Below are 22138 nucleotides of genomic sequence, written 5' to 3'. Positions count from 1 at the left end.
AGAGTACAATGCAGTAACAGACTGCATACGGCAAAGAGACGACGCTGTGCTAGCTTGTACTCCGATCTTTCTAACAGTACAAGGTGAGCAACCCCCGCTCTTTCTTGAGGTGAGCCAGCGTGTTTTAACTCAGTTTAATCCAATTGGTCTCTTCCAACGTGACGCAGCAGCAGTGTTGCGTTCAAATGCTGTCGAAACCTTGGCCGAAACATTAAAACTGGTTTAGACAACCGGGGATACCGGTGGGGTTTCATTTAACGTGATATCCGAACAGTCAAATTTTATTTGTATTTATTTATTTTGTTATCTTTCAGTTACTGTAAAATATTTCCCGTTTGCCTTGTGTGCGATTGTGTATATAAATATTGACTTAACCTGTGGGGTAAAAATTGATAAATTATTGCTAGTAATAATTAGCCTGCACAAAAATGGGTTACTGTAAAATTGTTTACTGGGCATCATCCGCACAGGTGAGTTACCAGAATATAGAGGCGTGATTCAGATGTGCACTCTGGCACCCGGGAGTTTTATATGGACAGTAAAAGAAGTAGGCTCTAGGTAGTCTGGAGTGATAAGGCGCATGACATAAAATAATGGTTAACATTCCTGAAACGTGTGCATCTGCTGTGTCTATCTGCAAGTCTCCTTCTTTTCCACTGTAGGAAATCTTGAAAATATGATTCCAAAGGAAATTCCAATGCTCATTTGTTTGTTTTCTAACAAAGTATAGACCCAGATTGTGCAGTGGTTTTAAAGGGGCTGAAGTTTGCCTCAGTGGAAAACCATAAGATTACAATTTGGGAAAATTATAAGTTTTAAACAATCACTTTCAAATGGCAAGAAACAGTTTAGTGAGTGTTTGGCTGCTTCCCGCAGACAGAAATGTGCATTACTGATACACTGCTTTTGTTTCAGTCACAACATGGTCCGAGACTTCTCCCCAGACTACAAAAAAAAATGGTTCTGCAATCCAGACTGCAACTGAACCTTGTCAAAAGAAAGGTTTTTATTAACCAATCATTCAAAGCCATTACTGGTTCAAAAGATTTAACTGGATCACAGGCAAGCAAAAACAGTGCAGTCTCAAAGATGAGGCAGCTTGAGATAAAGTTCATCCACTTGGATCAGAAAAAGATTATCTATATTCTCTGTAAGGTGCTACATTCTTATGCCATGTTGAAAGGAGAAACCCTTCAGCTGCTATCAGCTCTGGGCACATTACCACTGCTAGCAAGCAAACACCTTCCCATCAGCTCATGTCACAGGACAGATAGTGTGGCTGAGACACAAGGCACGTATAATATAAACTATAACTTTGGCCAAGTTGGTAGTTCAGTATTAGTTTAATTTATTTTGTTTAAAATAGCTTTATAAGCACAATTTAATAAATGATATGGTGTATATACTAAAACAAATACTGAAAAATATTGGTCCCACCTACGCAGGGAGAAGATAAGATACAGGGATATCAAATACAAATATACAAGGAGAGATAAACGGGCAGAAGTCAGAATCGTATAATGCCATATACTAACCAGATTATCACGGTTAAGTCACATGTAATGAGTTTGCAGACACAATGTTGTTGTATAACTGTTCTGTCAAAATATAATGGGAATAATAAAAAAAATTGAAGTCCCTTTCCAAACAATCTTTAAGGTTACTCTTACAAGCCACACACACACACACACACACACAAATAAAAAGCAAAAAAATCCAACAGCCTGTAAACATCATGCTTCCTTCTATAGCACGACATGAATTAGATCTTTAGCACTTTATTAGTGACTCTGCATCATCTCTCTTGCATGCTTTGCAATTATGTATGAGGTTCAAATGTAAGGTAATGTAAAACAGCAACATTTTGACCATGAATTAATTTGCAGCTAGAAAACCTCTGTTTCTACCACCACAAGGACATTTTACATAGCATACAAGTCCTGCAATCAGAGCAAACTGTCCCAGCTGAAATTTCCATGGATTTGCTAATTATACAAAACCCCGGTGGGGCACAGAGTGTCAGCCAGATCTAATTGTGTGGAAATGAGCAAGATAGAAAAAGGAAGACAGACTTGGAGGAGTAGAAATGGAAAAAAGAAAGACAGGACTAAGATTAGCGGTTGGAGGCTGAATGACTCGCTGCCAGATCATAATACATCGGAAGGAGTTTCACCATGTTATGAAATTGCCTCTAATTGCGCTGAGCACCCTGGTTCCCACCATGGCTCTGTTCGCTGTTAAGGTCTGTCATCAGCCTTTGAGTCAACATACAGACAAAGGGTTGTCTACCTAAGGTGAGGCAGGCTGCATGCATTCTCCACATCACAAAGGGATTACTGATCCCATCCCTGAAATCATCAAAGGCATCTGCCATGTCACATTATCCAATTCTGATGACAAAGGACTGCATCAGATCTCCTTTCATTTGCTTGCAGTGCAGCAGGTGAACGTGGGTAATAAAGGTGACGTACTCACTGTACTGAATGAAGACAGGAACAAGCTGAAGATATTCCTCAGAACGGAATTGCTGTCTTTCTATCTTCCTTCCTCCCTTTCCTCTTCTCTTTCTGCCTCTCCTCCTGCCTTCTTCCCCCCCTCCACCTCCTCTTTTCTCACCACAGCAAGATGCTGCCTGGACCAGTGCTCGTTGTCATGGTAACCAAGACTGGGGGGGATTCTCATGTGACTGGATCTCCTTGAGCACTGATTGGCCAGATGCAGTGATGTAAGGAGGGAGAGATGGGGCGGAGGGGGTGATGTCACATGCCCACCGGTTCACAGATTGGAGGAATCCTCAGCCAGGCCGCCTGCAAGCACAGACAGACACAATGGGCGTCTTTTTAAGGTGGGGTTGATCTGAAGTGGAGCACTTCCACAGTCAGGAAGAATGTCCTTGACTGACTGAGCGACTGACTGATTTAGTGGTGTGGTGACTTACTTAAAGGGATTCTGACATGCTGATGTAAGAAGTGAGATGGAGCTGGCTTGGCTCCCACCTGTTTTTGCTGTCATCTCAAACTGTACTGCTTTCTGCTGCCACTAAAATCTCTCCCAACTGGCAGGATGCAGAGTGTTACAAAACATATGGGATCGCTCATATGTGGCAACTTGACCTGCTGGACCTACCGCTGTTCCTCCTCCTACTGGGCCTACTGTATTTATAGGACTGCAGAAACCAGACAGATGCAGGACTGCTGCTATTCACTCTTAGATAGCCATATTCATACAGCTTTCAACACAAACCATTAAGACATACAGTGCATTGTATGTCTTAATGGTTTGCTGCTGATAAGAACTTTCAGCTATTTCCTGAAATAAAAGGTTACATTCAGACCACACATTTAACTGCTGCCAAACTGTGATTAAAAACACAGAAGAGCTAGCAGAACACCACAAGAATGTGCAGCCATAATTGCATAATTATTCTTGCTTTTGTCACAGATTTTCTGTTTTAGAGTCTTGAAAGGTAGTGGTGACGAGGACACAGGAATTAAAGGAGGACTCAGCAGCTGAGTGAAAAAAGAAAGAGCTTCCTGGCTTCATTTAAGCAGTAGATATCAGATATCAGGATAAACACTTTTATGTTTTCTATCCCTTATGAGCAGAAAGTAGGTCTCTATTAATTTCCCAACGATGACATGAGTAATCACGGTCCGAGCCTGTTGTCCAGACTGTTGTGTAACAGTTTGGGATTGGTCCAGTTCAGCCAGAGATGAGAAATGTTCTTGAATCGTGTTTGTTTCTCTGAGCTGAGCTGATGTCATGTGTTGCCTTTTTGCACTCAGCAACTCAATAATCCCGATTTGACAAAGTTTTCAGAGTTGGTGGTCGTCTGGATTGCTTCATTGTGGCCATTTTGTTTTGCAGTGCAACTGTGGAAAGTCGTGTTGTGTATGTGTGTGCACGCCCACTGATTTCCCTGTAAGCAAAAACAGATTCACTCCTGCCACTGACCTGTGTATCAAGACATTTCTTTACTTTTTTTTTAGTACAATTAATTATCCATTGTCTTCTATGCTATGGAAAATGACAAATTATATTTATTCTTAAAACATACAAATAGATTTGAATGCATATTTTCACTGTGAATATCCCACTCCCACTCACCCACTCAGACTGTCTGAATCAATCAGACATGTAGCTTAAACATCAAGCTCCAGTGACACCAGGGCTATGCATAATGCACCCATTTTTCCTGTAATGCCATAACTGGGCAGTGAGCTTTATTAATAAAACATGCACCACTGTCTCCAAAGCCATCTGTTTCTCCACACCCAACAGGCACTGCCCACGTAAAGGTGTCATTCACTTTCATTTAAAAAAAACAAAAAAAACACTGTTTTTCAACAGAATAAAAAATGCAGGACTTGCTTAGTGCGTCCTTGTCTTGCATCTATATCACTCCATCTTTGGTGCAAAAACTGTACACAAACAAAATTAAAATGCTGAAGAAATCTGATTTATGTCTTATTTACTGTGAGTCTAACACTTGAAAAAAACAAACAAATATGCTTTATGTGTGATGATTGACTCGTTTACAAAAGTGCAGCTTAACTGTAGCAGACGACATGTTAATGCAGGTCCAGCTCTCTGAAACACACGACAGCCATAAGGCCTTCATCTGTACGGCTACATTCATATTGAGGCTGTCACTGTTACTGTACCCTCTCCTCCAATTCTCTCAAGTGTCTCTGTACATAAGCTCTCCCCTCTCCCTTCTCGTGTGAGTGTGAATGAAAAGATGATGAGATCAGTGATACTAGTGATCTCATCATGTTCATAGCCGGCCATCAGGAAGCTGTTATGGGCCACTGAGCACTAAGCTGCAGAGGAGAAGGAACTGAGAAGAGGAATGGCAAAAGTAAATCTTCCTCATCGGATTGACCTTACTTGGATACTTGGATATTCATGTTTCAATTTGAGAGCATATTAATGCTAAGAATAATTGATCAATTAATTAAACTATCAGCAAATTTAAATGATGGGCACAGAGCTAGAGAAACTAGCATTTTATCAATAGAAAAACATATATACATATAACTGACTATATAATATAACTATATATAACTATATAACATATAACTGAATTTCCCAGAGGAACCTACCCGAGGGATTAATAAAGTTCTATCTATCTAAACTCTAAACTAAAACCTGTTTACTACAATAGAAAGTAACGTTTACTTGAGAAAGCAGTACAATACGCCACTGAATGTGATTAAAAAAGTGTCAAACAAAGTGGAACGTTTCCATTGTAGACCAGTCCCCAGATATAACTATATTTCCAGAACACTGAAAGGATCAAACTGTCAGATATTATGCGCAGAAGGACAGCAGATTTTGAGACGTCTTACTGGTTGCGCAGGTGAAAATGGGTCAGATTTGCTGTGTGTTTTCACCTGCTCTCTGCTCTCGCCCCACCTTCCTGTTAAATTTTCACTGCTCCACTATTATTAATGGAATCACCAACTGTTTATTTACTTATTGGATAAAAATTGAAATAAATCACCTGAAGACACACACTCAACAACCGAGGAAATGCTCCAGTATGAATAAATAGGATTCCAGCAGTAAGCTTGTCAACAGCGCTCAAGAAAGATGTGTGCACAGCTTTTTTTAGTTTTTAATTTAGGGAGGACAATTGTTTGATCGTTCAGATAAACACAGCATGAATTCTGTCAGTCCAAAAAAGTGATAATGGAAAGGGCTTTTAAGAATCGTATCAGTATGTAACTTTAACGTTTCATTTCCTCCAGAACTGTGAGCTCTAACTCTGTGCAAACAGTACGTAAATCAGCTCCAGTCGGCTGCCCCCGAGCACGAAGAATAGAGGGAGAGGTTATGAGAGACTGAGGTGTTTGTGTGTGAGATGGTTGGGTGCTCAACAAAGGAAATCGGTGAACAAAAGTTAGAAAGTGAAAACGCACCTACCCACAGAGTCAGGAGAGAGAGAAACAGCAGACAGTGGGTGTCAGATTTCAGGAGGTTAGGCTGTGTCTGTGGTCAGTCTGAGCCAGTCTAAATTTAAGCATATGTGTTTAGGATACCTCGGACCAGGGCTGTGTGAGGACTGAAAAAAGATGTAGTGGTCAGGGTGCGGCCACACTGGAAACATTTCTCACACTGCTGGTTATTCACCGTGTCCATGAACTGCTAAGTTGGTAGGCTATAAATCCATCCGTTCCTACAAGAGTCAGTAGTCTCTGATCTTTAGCAACGTGCACGTTCCTGCTCTAAGTATGGCTGTGAATGTCATGACTCAAGGTGTTTAGGGGTCAGGGGTTACCGCCGTAGAGTGGATCATGCTAAAGAGTGAGCTGTGGGCATCCACAGGAAAAATAATTCAGTTTATTTTAACAATTTCTTATACACATTACAAGGAAGGTATTGATCTTAGAATACAACAGAATAAAAAGGTATATTTTGCATGTATTAGCTTTATAAGAGAATACGTTTAATGCTTCCATAACAACAACAACAAAAACAGCCACAGAAATGAAAAGTAAAAGTTAAACATAACTTAAAGGTTTTAATCAAGTATTTCTGTAAGGCTGTGGTTTTGGGGGTACATTAGTTCTTAAAGCTAGTTATTTGTAAGCATGCTAACATGCTAACAAACAAGCTGTTTTGAGGTATAAAGCTAACCATGTTTCCCATTACAGTTAAGATTTTTTGCTAATGTTTCTAAATTAGTTCTAAGACATTAGATATGAATTTCTGGCACTACAGGAGACATGAATGATTGAAGCAAATTAAAGGGTGATGCCTACAGCTGAGCTAATTCACTCAAAATCACTTTCAATGTGAAAAACTCATGTCGGCACTAAAGGCCATCTTAGTTATGGGCACCATGAATTTCTGCACCACATGGCAACCCCTCCTATATTGCTGTTACAGATCATATCACCAGCACCAACAAACTATACCAGCACCAATGTGGAGGTTTGGTCAGAGTGGCAAGGCCTATATCGTTCAGGTAAAGTTTCCACACCCTCAGCACAGGTAAATATGGATAAATAGGCTGTAAAAACTGTATTTTATCTTGGATAAAGGAGTGAAAGTGTTTACTCTGCTTATTTGCCCTCAAAGATTAAACATACATGTTATTGCTCTATTCACTCTGACGGGTAAGGTATATTGTTTTCCCCTCTGCTGGCACTAATCTTACTATAACATCTTAATTCAGCAGGATCAACTGTCATTTCTGTCTCACTAAATTTAATAAGGTGGTAGAGGAAAAACATGCTGGACTAAACAGTGCATGAAAATGGATAATTGCATCTAAATCCATGGAATTAGATGGTCTAATAAATTGAATTACATTCCGCTACAAGGTAATATTCATGATGGCTGGGACACAATAAAAAGGTTGTGCCACAGCACACTAGTTCACTAGTTTCGATAATGGATTTATTTCAGTCACATCAAAACTCTAGCTCACTATTACAATTACATAACTAATCCAACAGAAGCATGCTTCCTTGAGGGAAATTTGCTTCATAGTGTCTTCATGAAGAGGAGTGTTTTTGCATGTCATTACTATATATTTGTTTGGCTGTGTGGGAAACATGGCTGCCTTTGAAAACAGCTGGCGTGCAAACACTATCAGGCGGCACACATAAAGGTCAAGTTGCATTATGTTGATTATAATACTTGAAATATACACTTTTAAAGAAATAGATTTATGATATGAAGTTAAACGACCAACCGTTCAGCTTTATACAAGAAGTGTAGTTCACTCTTCTTTCAACAGTGTAACACAATGGTTGTGCAATGTTTTCTGAGACTGTGAAGGGAGCTTATTTTGTAACATCTGAACATGGGCTTGAAGCTTCAAAATAAAAATAATAATTCAAGATCTATTCCAAATGTGTGGTGGGTTTGAAATGTGTGGTTGTTCAGAAGGCAGAGGGGAAAAAGATGCCACTGAGTTGCATTTCAGGACTCCTGCGTTGTTGGTATTAGACTCACACTGGACTTATCTTTTGTGAGACCTACAGAACTCTTTTCATCTGGGTTCTTCTTGTATTGCGAGTACCCAGCAAAGCGTCATCAGTGTTACTTTCCACACTTTCCCCAGAGGGTGCGATTAAGCTGTGCCTTATCAAATACCAAATGGTGATTCCAAACAATGCGTGCTTGCGACTAGAACAGAATTTTAATCACATTCTGCTTTAGACTGCCAAGGTGCCCTCTGCCTTTTTTTTCTCCCTTTTTCATGCACTCTCCCCCCTTCAGAGAGACCATGAGGCTGCTATGTACTCACCCTGATCAGATGATGGGTTTGCTAACTGTAATCAGAAGTCAGTAAACACAGTCCTCAGCAAAGCTTTTTCATTAAAGTTGGAGACAAAGCAGAGCTGAACTGCAGTTTACACAATGGCCTCAAATCTCAGTACAAATCAGCTCGCATATATTACCCAAAAATTCAAGTTGATCACATCTGACAACATAAGCTGAGCTGGAGAGCTGGGTTTTTTCAGCTTCCATCAAAGCTAACATATAGCTTGACTTTTACTCCTCAAGTGAAAAAACAGCAAGATTAAGTTGTTACATTTTTTAGCTTCAAGTATACTTTTGAATTCCAGCTTATCGTGATGATTCATTAAGTGCACAACAAACAGGTAATGGTTTCAGTTGACGCTTCAACTTGATACAAAGTGGCCATGATGGTCGTCCGTGAGTCTGTGCACACATACAGCCCAAGGACAGAAACCAAACACCTCTACCCCTGTTACAGGCACACGTACCTGTAACATATATATAGTGCACATGCGCTATACACGACACACAATTCTCTCGCATTGTGTCTACTATTATCAGTGACCTTTACTGCTGTAGGAGACTGAATAATACAACAAACAGTCCTTGTCCTGTAGCTATCAAGGGACATGAGCGGTGTAAATGAATTCTGAATTCTTGCGTTGCACGAGTTGCTTAAAAGGCCCTGAGATGTGTTAGTGTGAGTTTCTTCAAAGACAGTTTTATTGGCTCTCTTACAGCAGCCTCCTGGTGTCGAGGATATGACTCACTTTCTGTGAGGCCAATAACGCAACGGGACAACAGAGAAGAAGATATTTAAGTGTATGTTGAAAGAAAAACTGGCAACGTTTCTCCAGCCTGGAAATGCAATGGATAGTAGCTACGGTGTTCAAGAAGGCTCGACGAGCAGATATCATGTTCCAAGTCCTGATATTGACAGGTTTAGGTTAAGGTGACAGCATGAACGGAGCCGTTAGGTTTCTAACATAATCCATTATAAGATGTCAATTTGTTTAATAGCACCAAATTGATCCCGCTCCATCCTAGGGGAGGATTCTCAGCTGTCACTCTTTTGATGTTTTTCTTTTACTGTTGTCGTTGTTTTAATTACAGTAGTTTGTATGTGACGCTTGCACCATACTACAGATATTTCTCCTACTGCTCACCTGTCCAAATTCTCACAGTCTGTGTTATCAAACCAGATCTCCACTCTCCGTGTCGAAGGAAGAGAGAAAACACACAGCTAACGACTGCAGCTGTTCAAATATTGTGACATGTGATCTGTGGCTGGCACAAAGAGAGACTGTAGTGAATGACCAGGATACAAAGAGTGGAGAACAGGGGGCTCAACCGTGTGGCCTGTCCCCGACTCCCAAACACAGGCACAAACAGCAGCGTCTTTATTGTGCATTCTTCTACACGTCATGCAGAGCTGCTGCCTTTGGCCTCTGACAAATATCCTTACACACACAAAAAACTCCACCCACAATTGCAAACTATTTTTGGAAGCAGGATAATTATTTACAACCAACATGAGGAAATCTGAGAAAAGGTATTATCTATACAAATATGTTGAATAAACATGACTATGAGCAGTGGCTGCTGAGCAGAAATCAAACCAAGGGAAGACTGAGTAATGAATTCTTTATCTCATAAAGAACAGAACTGCTTTTGTTCTGCTGTTAGCTCTTACTCATGCTTTGACAAGACTTTCATAGACTTTCATCCCACTGCCACCTTTCCCTTAACGGCTTTTATCGCACCTGTAGATGAGGATCAGATAGACAAAGCCGCTGTTTTTAAAGCTTTCCACCTCTTTTGAGTCAGACAGAAAAGTCCTTTCTGCCACTACCTACACCCTAAGACTTCTGCTTTGGGTGTGTATTGAGAATATCAGGGTCTTCTTGGGCTAAATTATGATGTTAATGTGGTCAGCAAGTGGAATTAGAAAGGTTAAAAACACAGAAACTCGAAATTCATTAGCAAACGAACCCCTTGACCTCACTGCTGTACTGATGCTGACTGGCACTGACACATGCTCTTTGGAGGTGAGCTGCAACAAGAACAGTCCAAAGCCAGGCAAGCAGCTCTGTGACTCTCCCCAGCTAAGCACAACAATGTTGCAAGCTAAATACTAAGATCAGTATGCTAACATGATCACAACACAGTAATGTTTGCATCACAGCAAGCTGGCATCTGATGATTAATAAGAGTGAACAACAAATTAAGGTTTGGACCCAATTGTGGCACTAGACTAAAAGATTTGGGGCTGTCATTCTTAGTAGCTTATGTAGAAGAAGTAAATACTGTTATATCCACAAATTCACTCAAAACCACCTATATTTGATCTCAGTTAAATGCACATATGCACACAAGCTGCTTGGATTATCACAGTCTGATATATCTATCTGAGGAAATGAAGAACACATCAGTAAAGAATGCAACCTTTCATTTACAAGAAAGTAGATGACAAAGTCCAGCAATCTTGATAATCCCAGAGCTCAGGGAAAGACCTCACTGAAGAGGCCTCATGTGATGCATTTCATTTCCTGTTTTCTTCTTTTCAGCCTGATGAGGTTCTATGGACTTCACAAGACATGAAGGTATGAAATAATAGCTTGACAGCCTTAGTAGGCTTTAATATATTTGGATTACTGCAAGGTTTCTTTATGCATGGTGGTTAAATGCTGGCTTAGAGAGACTGCAAAGCAGTAAGGCCCTTTGAATCTTCATAAGGGTGCAGGGCCCTTTTCAGTCTTTACTCTCTCCAAAACATGAGATGATGACATGCTTGTCATCTTCATTGCAAAAGGGAAGTTTGGGTCATAATGAATTCTGATTGCATTCTGGCAAACTGCATTTCTGCAACAACACATTTAAAAACAGAATATTTTCCAGATGAATGGCAAAAATCACATAAGAATAACAAAGTACCTTTTTTCCAAAATATAAATTAAGATCAATTTAAGCTGAAATATATGATGCCCTGCCCTCGGAAATGATTGTTGGCATGAAGATAAAGCAAACAATGAGTCATAATGATGGTTATTTGAATGATGACTCATTTGAAGTGAAGCTGAGAAAAGAGGTTTCTAGTTTTCAAGTGGGTTAGCTACTGGTATTTGGTATTCATATACAATGCTTTTATTTTGAAATAACACAAATATACAGCTAAATTAAGAGAAACTGATGGAAAAGAATGTTTAATGATGTAGTAGGTGGGAATTGTGCTGGTATCCACATGCATAATGCCAAGCTTTGCAGCTCATTTCTCCGTGGTCTGTCAGATTCCTGCTACACTCTGTATGCTTGTGCATGCATATGAGTGAATCACATTTGGCCTGCAGCTCTCATCCTGACATCAGCTCTGATCTCTGACCCCAGTCTTTGCTTTTTCTCTTTTATCCCCGCTCATCTCAATGAGCTCATCGTTATTAAAGACAGGGAAATGTCTGTTCTCTTAAACAAACTCCACCTGAGTAAAAAGAGCAATTCCACAGAGTTATTTCCACATTTGAAGTCAGTGCGGAAAACAAAATTACATTGATGTTAATAAGTTAAACATACCAAACATATGCAACACTGGCATGCTGCTAGATTTAATGCACAAGAGCATAATAACAGTCGATGTGTCATGTATACAAGCTGGATGTCACCGAAAGGAACAACAGTCATTTCAGCCAGTGTGGGCATCCCATAATTTTCTCATCCAGTGAGGGTGTGGAGCAGCATGTTGGGTAACTCTAAATCGTGTAGTCAGCCTTTCTTTGGTGTCAGTTAACTGGTTACTGTGGTAACTGTGTGCTCTTGGATGGTTTCCCTGTCAGCAGCTCGTCTCTGGCTGTCTTCACAGAAGCTGTATCCGTGTGGGTCTTCCTAAATCAGTGATATTATATCTGATCTTCCTCTCTAGCCTATAGAAAGACAGACATGTAGCCTTAGACAGATGTGGACGCAGGCAGGTTCCAGTGACAGCCTGTTATGACAGAAGGGCCAGTGCGAGACAAGGAGAAGCAGGTAAGAGTCAGTTCTGTAGCCTGAAATGAACGTACCCTCCCACTGCTAGGGAAAATATCTACCAAAGGCTAGAATAAAAATAGACAGCAGCCACACCCTGAGTATCCAACCACACTGAATAGGATTTTACACATAATACATGTGGTGTAAAAGAAGATTCCCACAGTTCATCAAGCAGGTTAGCCAGAGCTCAGCCAGTTCCTGGGATCACAGAGATGTGGATTATGAAAAAGGCATGTACATTATTCTTTGCACAATCCCTCCTGCTTTCCAACTGAGGACTCCTCTGTTAGAGAGAAGGAGGGACTGCTTTTCTGTCCCCCCCTCAAGGGTTGAACCTGCGTTACAACCCAGCTGGAATCGATACTCTGTCAGACTTCTTTAAGCTAGCTGGGACTCCGCTCTCTACAGCCCACAATTTCACAACAGCAATGGCCCGCTGACAGGTTAATGCAAGAGTCTACCAGTACACTGTGTCACTCTGGATGGTTACTAGGTTACAGGAGTGTTTGTTTAGTGCTGTTGTGATCAAGAAACGCAGATGAAGAGTCAGACACGCCTGAGTGTAATGTGGACATACATCAGATGGCAGTGATTTAATCTTAAAAAAGTGACACTATAAAGACAAATCTTTGAAGGCCGCAAAATAACAGGCCTGTTTTTAAAAAAACAGAAAGATCACTGTAAATACAAGATCTGGGCAATGAATACGAGGACAATCTGCCAGCATAAATTAGCTAAAATATACGACTTTGAGTTCTTGTACTCGCACTTACACCCCCCTCGCTGAAATAAGACTGTAGAGTCATGTTTAAATAAATTCTATGCATCCATGTTTCTCATATGCTAAGGTTTTAAATGTCCAAGCCTATTTCTATTGACCTTAACCTTTTTCTGTATACCTGCAATTCCTAAATGTAATGTTAAAATGCCAAAGCAGCAACTTTGTAGTCAATTTGTTTTTTTAAACGGTATATGAAGACTGTCACTTTAGTAGCAAAATTGCTGGTTAAGGTGTTCTCTCAATAGCAATATCAGTATTTATTCACTTTAATGAAAGTTTTTCAAAGCTGGCTCCATCTGTCTGAAAGTTGATTCCAGTGAAATTGGAAAGAAGAGCCAGAGGGACAGCTGCAACCAAGACCAAAGCCACTTTCTACTCCTCCCTGTGCATGTGTTTGTGGGCATGACTCTCACGTCTGAATGTGTGTTGCTTCTATTTATAAAACTCTGACCCTGTGGCCTGTGTAACTCCTCCAGGTGCCCTTTGCTGTGAGTCTCCCACCATCACCCCTAGCGGGCTCATCTGTACTCGCAAGATTTGTGTGTAGACAATGACGTAACACACCGAGATAAATATGCACAGCCCGGTCCTACCTGGGGCAATTTGTGCTAACATGTTGTTATCATACTATTTTTAACAGCAGGAAAAATAAAACAGGGCATGAAAGTTGCACTAATTTCAAATTTTCTATTGTTCTTGTCATTTTATGTCATCTTTACTAGGCAGCCACGCACAGCATTGACATGTAAAATTGGACAGAGCTCACCATGTTTAAAAACCACTCTCACTACCCCAGCCTAATCTGGGCTACTTGGGACATTTATGGATCACTTACGCCACTGGCTGTAATGTTATGTGAGCTAGCATGGCCATAAAGTCATCATCTATCAGGCCAGCCTAAATGTTGCCCAAAGAAAACTTCAGATGTGGATTGCTTATTATTTTGTCCTGAGAAAAGACTTTTCTTGTGGTTTCCTGACTTTTACTTTTAACTCAGAGTAGCCAGGTTCAGGATTTATGTTTCACTGTACGTACAATGACCCCAGTTTTATAAAAATTTGGAAGGAGGAAATTAGAGGTCATCCATATATATACTGTATGTATTTAAGCCCTTCCTGCATCTATCCATTTTCTGCCGCTTGTCACGGTTTGAGTCACGGCGGCAGCAGTCTCAGCAAGAGAAGCCCACACTTCCCTCACCCCAGCCACCTCCTCCAGCTCATCCGAGGGGACACTGAGATGTTCCCAAGCCAGCTGAAAGATGTGTTCTCTCCAGTGAATCCTGAGTCTCCCCTGGGGCCTCTTCCGAGTAGGACATGCCCGAAATACCTCATCTAGGAGGCGTCCAGGAGGCATCCTAGTCAGATGCCAGAACCACCTCAACTGGCTCCTTTCAATGTGGCGGATGAGCAGCACACTAAATACTCAAGAATAACTGAGATAAAAGGAAGGTTGGAGATTGGCTATAGTTAGCTAAGATAACTCGGTCAAGTGATGCTGAAGTGAAGTAGTGGTTTCATTGTTGCCAGCTTGAAGTCCTGTGGTACATGATTGATCAATTTCAAGATCGAATCATTAGTTATCATTAGTTGTTAAATGGATGCTATTAGACAGTGAAGAAAGTTGTGAGATTATTGCACAGTTAAAGACTTTCCACATTGCTGTTTCGTATACTGTGTTCTCTGCCCACAGGGACTATACTGATACAAAAGCAAATAATCATTTTAATCTTGTTTCATAAGCGAATGAATATGCAGTCGAGCAAACAATACTGCACAGGTTATTTCTGTACTCAACTATGATTCACTAAAGAGAAAGCAGACAGGACAAAACAACATCCCCGCGGTGTCCATCTGCTGACCAAGACAAAGCAATTAGAGAAATAATGGCTTAAAGGGATTACCTGCTGATTATTGTCCAGACAGCATGCAACCAGAACACAAAGTCTAAGGCTCCTCTGAAAGAGGTAAAAGGACTGTGTGTGTGCATTTAAGTACAAAGAAACACATAACCAGCGTTTTGGTTCTTTTCATTCCATCAGCATCTCTGTTGTTTGCTCCATCTTTATAGTTCTTCTCGATATATAGAGTGAGGGAAAGTTAAAAGTGGGACAACGTTGTTTGTGGTCTCATTCTACTCTTCCACATACACACTAATAGCTGCTGGGCTGGTCTTGGCAGAGCTGCTGCTGGTGGTGGTGCAAACTGTCCTGAAAACATCCAGAGGATGTGGTCTGAAGGACAGCAGTGCAGAGAGATCCAGTGCCTGCTAATAGGGATTAATGCTGTCAGAGGATCAGCTGTGGCGTACCGGATATCTTTATAAAGTTTAACAAAATACCACAGCTACCTAACAACATGAACTATAACGCTTTTGCAAGAAGGGTTTCTGAACCAAAACTAGTTAGGAGTTTGTAAAAGGATCCTTATTTCCTGCAACTGCTTTCCTAATAAAAGGCTTCTTCAAATATGACCCGTATTCCCTGGACTCCAAAACCTGTGCTGTGTTTCCTTGTCTGCTATAAAGAACAATAAACATGTTTAATGTGTCAGCTACTAGTGCAAAGGACACAACAGTTAGGTCTGTGGAAGACACCCCCCAGCAGCTGACAGGCAGGATCAGTGTCTGAAGTCAGCTGCCGAGCAAACGGGCACCCTCTCATGAATGACAGCTATTCACCTCTCCCTAGAACATCATATGAGTGCTGCCTCCTACTCAGCACAGCGGCAGCGCACAATGTCACACTGTGTCTTCTGATACAGTACAGCCTGGTGGAGAGGGGGTGACAGAGAAACAGATAACCTGCACTGTGACCTTGAGGACAGCGATCGTCCGCCGGCGACCAGAGGTGATGTCAGCAAGAGTTACCTGACCTGACACGAGGCGGTACAATGGTGAGCTTAATGCATGCAGACACTTTTGCTTCTAAACTTGGATAAAATATGTGTCATGCAGTGGTAAGTAGGGCAGCACTAGCTACTGGCACTTTCTTTCTGTACCCTTCTCTAACCTTGCTTATCTCTCTCTCACACACACAGAGAGAGATAAATGTTCATTTGTTATGAAAACAGATCCTCCTGGAGATCCATGCCTTTCCTCCATTACGTCAGATGATGCTCATGTCACACACACATGTGCAGAAAATCTAAACTTTCTCTTATCGCTGCTGTTTCTGCATCTCTAGCTCAGAAATCCCCCTGACACCCTCACCTCACTATCGTGCAGAGAAGACAGGCAGAGATGACAGAGCAAAGATAACCTGCATTGGTTGGTAGAGATAAAAAGGAGATAAAAGGGGTGGAGAGAAGGGAAATGTAGGTTTTAGACCACACAATAATGTTGAAGGCACTGCTGGTCATAAAAACGTGACTGAAAATCCAGGAAAAAAATGTGTGTGGTATTTGAGACAAATGAAGGCACGCAGTTTCATGCAAAATTCATATGAGCAGCCAATGCTAAAAGTGAACACAGTGGCATGCTTCTATGACATCAGTGCCAGCTGGCCCTTAGCTGGGTACCGCAGAAGATGTCTGCAGTGTCGCCATCAGTCAACTATTCGTGCTGCCATTGATTCATACTGTAGGCAGCAGCAGCAGCTCTAATGGTATGTAACAGTGCAGCATGCAGAGAATTGCATAAGAAGCCATGCTTGTAAACAAGGAGGGCGAGGACCACAACCTCCCACAGCAGCGCCACTGCAACAAAGCTAACAGCTGTGAGGGTTCATCGTAGGCTGTGTCAACAATACTTGCCTCATTCACTGTCATGAAACTGCAGGAATGTCATTTTCTGACACACACACACACACACACACACACACACACACACACACACACGTACACACACACACACACACACGTCTGCAACTGCACCCTATTCAGGAGAACCCAAACATCTACCTTGGTTACAAAAACAAACAAAGTGGGAAGACACCCCGTCCGTGGGACTCTGGTTGAGAAACCCGTCTTGTAACATCAGTACATTCCTGAGATGTGACTCTTATTACAGTCAAAGAATACACATGTGCAGCTAAGAGCAGATTGAATGACAAGCAGATAACAGGCAATACTCACAGGGGCTTTAAAGATTAAATAAAAAGAAAGAAATCCTCGTCCATCATCAGTAAAAAGACTCCTTTCACAATTCTCCTCCTCCCTCCTCTCAATGCTTTTTGTCTTTCACCAGCAAAGTGAGAGAAAGAGCGGCTGAAGGCAGACAGGAAGATCTGCAGTGCTGAAACTCAGTCAGTGTGCTGCCTCCTTCTCCCTGTTCCTCTCCTCCCTCCCCTGCCTACCTCCCTCGCAGTTTTCTCCAAGGTCAGTAGGCAGAACCGACTGTTTGACTCCTCCCTTAGTGGACAATACCCTCCTACAGGCTGGACGCACAGGCAGTAATTACCATCATGATCCAGATTAACTCCTGGGTGTGCTCTTGTTGTGTGTGTCCAGGCTGCGCTCAGCTTTCTGAGCTGGGACGGGACAACACACAGACAGGATTACCGTAGGGAAGGTGGGGAGAGGTGGGGGACGGTTTAGATACCGGGCAAGAGGCAGCAAGCCTGGGATACTCTGCAGCAAACAGATAGGCATGATGAAAGAACAGACAGAGCTATAACTAAAACTAGCAGCATCGTGAAATTAAAATGACGGATTATTAAGTAAAAATGAATTCATCTCTTGCCACAGCATGACTCCTGTGTATAGAGGAGATCGGAAACAAAATCGAAACACAAGAAATGATCGACTTATAGTCGATGACTATAAGTCATCAAATCCCTTATTAAGGTTTACTTCTTAAAACTAAGACCAGATGAATTTGCTGCCGTTTTGGAGCCATAAAAATAACCAAATGTGCGCATGGACTGTGAATATTGACCACTCAGGAGTGTGCTGTCAAATACTTGCAGAGTTGTGCAAAGTCAACCCCCTGTAGAGACAGATCAGGAGATTTACTGAACATTTAGATGCCTCACTCACTGGCTTTAGAAGCTGTGATGGGGATACGAGTCAGTGAACGAGGAGCTGGAGGTTATTTTAAGAGAAATATAAACGTGTAACAGTCACTGATCACCGGTGCATCTTGATTGATTCATTTAATTCGTGTGTTTTGTATGTTCATATTTTCCAGATATTGGTGGTTAGAAAAATTCATCTCACCCAAAGGCTAGTGGAAGCATCACTGATCCAAAGAGACTCTGCTGTATGATAAACATCTGTTGCATGTTCACAATTCTTCAAAAAGACGTAAAGAGCCCACCGACTGACCTGCTTTCAGAGACGCCTAGAATTATCCATGGGAACTGGTTACGTCATGTGCAGCGGGGGAGCGCGCTTTGTCGTTAAGTACAGATAGTTTTCCTGTGATGTGCTGGCACCCTGTGGTTTTCTGGTGTAACTACAACACCTGTAAGCATGTGACGTTTTGGATGAATGACGTCAGATGTTATGATTGCTCAAATGAAACCAAAGCAAAATAAAATCTGAAGTAATTTTCACTCTGGTAATGTACATTAATTAAAAGGCAGCTCAAGTTACAGCTTACTTTGTATTTCACAAATTTTGAAATAGCATGCTCAAAACCAAGCCAAAGAAATACAACAATTAAACATGCAAATGGAAAGTTGGGCCAGCCAACGAATCATTTTTACATAGCAGAACACGTAGAAAAGGACTGGAAATAAACAACAACAACAAAAAGCAACTGAGGATGGATACAAGGATGCAGTTACAGTACAGGACCAGCAGATGGAGGCGTACAGTGTGAGATGGATAAACCATGAACATGTAATGGACAACAAAGCTACAGTGTCACTGTTACCTGATGTTCCATCGATTCGTTTACAGTTCAACTGCCATTACATCCACTGACTAACAGCCATGTTGGAATAATGATGCTTTTAAATAATTCTGTGTTAGAATTGGGAGCGTAATAGTAGACAGTCTGGTGCTTAATCAATTCAGGTGAGTCCAAAAGGCACGTCACATGGAAACGAAACAGGCATGAGAAGAACACCGTGGCCACATCAGTAAAATCACCTGGAAGTCGAGGCTTGTGCAGGGAACATTTTGAATTTGCCATATTATCCTGGCACAAACACATCTTCAAGTCCTGCTATAAAACCCCACATTTCCTCTTTTATTTTAATCGAATAAATTAAAATTTCAGGCCTCCGAAACATTGCACCACGTCCTGTGGAAAAGACCTAGAATGACTTCTAACCAGCATGATGACTAAGAGCCAGGTGAACACAATTAAATGATGGAAGGTAAATCCAAATCTATTTAAAAAGCATGTAAAAATGAGTAGTTGAAGTAAACTGTTAATGAAATACAGTACACGTATTCCCTTCCTGTGCTAACAAAAAGGCAAATCAAACTTCCAATACTGCATGAAAAAGACATCCATGTGTATTCGACACAGAAATGAGTTCAAACAGAACACTGGTGTCTGTGACTTTCCCTAATTTAAACTTCTTCCATGTGACCTTCTAAAGTGTCTTTTTACGGATTTGTCCGTAAGGAATCTCTTAATGAAAAACCTGAGCCGTACCAAGTAGTCTGCATACAGTGCATCAAATAACCACATAATGAATACATACATTAAATATTGACCATAATCATCAAGTATGTCACCTTTTATTATTTGTACCACATCTGTGGCTGCGTCTTTAAAACTTGCTCAGAAACTGTTTGATCTGTTTAAAGGCTGATTTGTTCTCCTGTTTGCTTAACCATCAAGTAGCTTCTCAACATGAATAAAAAAACAGCACTTTAACATGAAAAAGTATATACTGTATGCTGAGAGGTCGAACACTGTTTTACTGTAGTAAGTAAGGACAGAATAGGTAGCATTAATGAGTGTTATTACTGTGTATGGATGCCCCTTTTTTGCCTGCTGTCTGAACTGGATTGCTGGCTGTGAACTGTGATCTTACTGTAGGCTCTAACAGCAGGTGTGGTCACATGAACTGTATCACAGTGTCAAGGCATAACATGGCTCATCATGGCAGAAGACAGGAAGCACCTGATGGTGGAAAGGAAGTTAGGGGTCTGCATCAAAAAGAAGAAATACATCAGGTTATGTGATGTAAAAAGACATTGTGACTTCAGTCTGACACTGTATTTCTGTTTGTGAAGGCGACATAAAGTTGAAACCATGACACAGAGTCTGAGGAAATGCAGCAAAATCAAGTCCAACGTATGGATCCACAGTATGTGACATTAGCGCTCCCTGGTCCACGGTAAAGAACAGGAAAGAAACACGGGCATGTCGAGTTCACGCGTCTGTTTCACGTCATCTCTGGTCAGCTGTACTCTACTGCAGCTGATCTCAGCCTTTATCAGCCATCCTGTTATGCATTTTCTGAGGAGCAAACCTCTCTACTTTAGCAGGACTATCTCTCTGCTGTACAGCTTAATGGACTTCCATGGGAAGCACTGTCAGATTAGGTGAAGCAAGCAGGCAGGGTCAGTGACATGACTGGTTAGAGCAGGACACTAGAAGCCAGGACTTCAGCTGTGGTAGCTGGGCACAGCCGCCTGTTTCTGCGAGAGCCGCAGAAGCTCCTCCCTGATGGCCTTGATCAAGGAGGCAGAGGAATGAGTGGGAGGAGAAGTATCCAGAGGTGGGGGGGCTGTCAGATAACCCACACCATCTAGATGGGTCGGGGGGGCCGTGGGCTCCCTGATACCACTCCGGTGAATCTGGAAGATAGAGGAGGACGAGCAGTCAGGGGGTCCATAAATAGCAGGCAGGACAGAAAGGGCAAACAGAACAACAGGGAGAGGTGATAAAAAAGAAGAGAATAGATAAGATAAAAAATATCAAGTAACAAAAACAGAAAGAACACCAGAAAATTAGAAGAAAACCAAACTTAAACTGTGGGTGTTTCTCAAAAGCAATAAAGTTGGCTTCCTGTTAGGATCAAGTTACTGTGCGTTTGTTTTTTTCCCTTTGATTCAGAAGGAAAAATAATTTGATGATTAAATGAAAAGTTTGGGATTTCATTTAGTTTCAGGTTTCAATGAGATTAAATTAACTTGTTAATTAAAAAATAAAAATGTGCAATTCACTCACTACATCTTTTTCAGCTTCTGCTCTGGAGAAATTGTCATCATGATAGTGGTTCCAGCCTAAGCCTCCATTCTGGCCCGGAGCAGCCCTGACTCCTGCTGGGTAACCATTCATCCGACTGGACAGACCCACTTGTGCAAGATGATGGAGCTGAGCACCTAAAAAAAATAAATAAACACATTATACTTACTCGCACTAATTTCCTAAAGACCGAACCTTAATCATGCCAGCTTCTTGCCCAACCTTAACCCTTACTGTATCTTCCATTCATACTCAAAACTGCTCAGGATTCACCGCAGTATTCTTTTATGCTCTCTCATCTAAGCAGAGAATATATGAAACTGTCTTTACTCGGCATCAGCGTCTGAAATTTTGTCAGCTGCATGCAAATTTATACCCACTGTAAGTGAAGTTGCAAAGTTATTGGCAGCTGCCTGACTGTCTTTCATCAGATTAGCCAAGCTGTTTTTGGGTGAGAGTTAGCGTGCACCCTGGACTGGTTGCACGTCTATCACAGATGTTCTTCAATCATTGCAGAAAAATATTGGCAACCTGAATCAGCTGTACGTTTTGCTGACACACCCCATTTCTGCAACAACAAATGGCTTTAATCGCACATTCACGCTGCATGGCACACTCAGCCAGTTCAGAAAGGGCATATTTTAAATGCAAGAGTTATTCCTCTGTAGTCACAGCTAGTGCAAAACCTTTCACGTTTGCACTAGTTATTTCTGTCAGTGTTACATATTCTCAGCAGTTTATTGTTAAACAAAGTCAGAAATAAATAGTGTATAGCTCTAAGAATTAAAAAAAAGGAAATATTTGAGTTAATGGTTCATTTTGTTGTTTAGCTGTAACTGACAGTGGGAGTATTTACATTTAGATGGTGACACATCCATTGTTCTTTTTACCGAGTGGGACATAGCGTTTACTCTAAATTATTTAAATATAGCATAAAGACTAAACACTGAGATAACGAACATGTCTATCTTTAAGCATTATTGC

The 22138-nt window shown here is 41.3% G+C and overlaps 2 protein-coding genes across 28 annotated transcripts in view; both read right to left on the bottom strand.

Annotated features, from left to right (window-relative positions):
• The window catches only part of mical3a (microtubule associated monooxygenase, calponin and LIM domain containing 3a), a 78432-nt gene extending 61086 nt beyond the window's left edge, over positions 1-17346 (bottom strand). For 18 of the 24 annotated variants that reach the window (XM_063480090.1, XM_063480099.1, XM_063480097.1 and 15 more), the window contains exons 1-2: positions 17134-17346; positions 2476-2807 (exon numbers count right to left, since the gene is read on the bottom strand). The gene's annotated coding sequence lies outside the window, so the exon portion shown is untranslated. Of the gene's footprint in view, positions 1-2471; positions 2808-17133 lie in introns of all 24 variants that reach the window. The other 6 variants (XM_063480108.1, XM_063480113.1, XM_063480115.1 and 3 more) reach the window with 3 other exon arrangements.
• Positions 17347-18597: 1251 nt separating this feature from the next.
• si:ch211-1e14.1 (UPF0606 protein KIAA1549) overlaps positions 18598-22138 on the bottom strand; it is a 36082-nt gene continuing 32541 nt past the window's right edge. For all 4 annotated transcript variants that reach the window (XM_063480086.1, XM_065471412.1, XM_063480083.1 and 1 more), the window contains 2 exons: positions 21137-21291; positions 18598-20763 (listed from right to left, as the gene is read on the bottom strand). In XM_063480086.1, coding sequence (XP_063336156.1) covers positions 20572-20763; positions 21137-21291 — 347 coding nt within the window. In that variant the 3' untranslated portion in view covers positions 18598-20571. The remainder of the gene's footprint in view (positions 20764-21136; positions 21292-22138) is intronic.

This window comes from Pelmatolapia mariae, linkage group LG7, assembly GCF_036321145.2.
Source record: "Pelmatolapia mariae isolate MD_Pm_ZW linkage group LG7, Pm_UMD_F_2, whole genome shotgun sequence".
In the NCBI taxonomy this organism is placed as follows: Eukaryota; Metazoa; Chordata; class Actinopteri; order Cichliformes; family Cichlidae; genus Pelmatolapia; species Pelmatolapia mariae.
The sequence above is the reverse complement of the archived record's forward strand: the minus strand, read 5'-3'. Positions and strand labels throughout refer to the sequence as shown.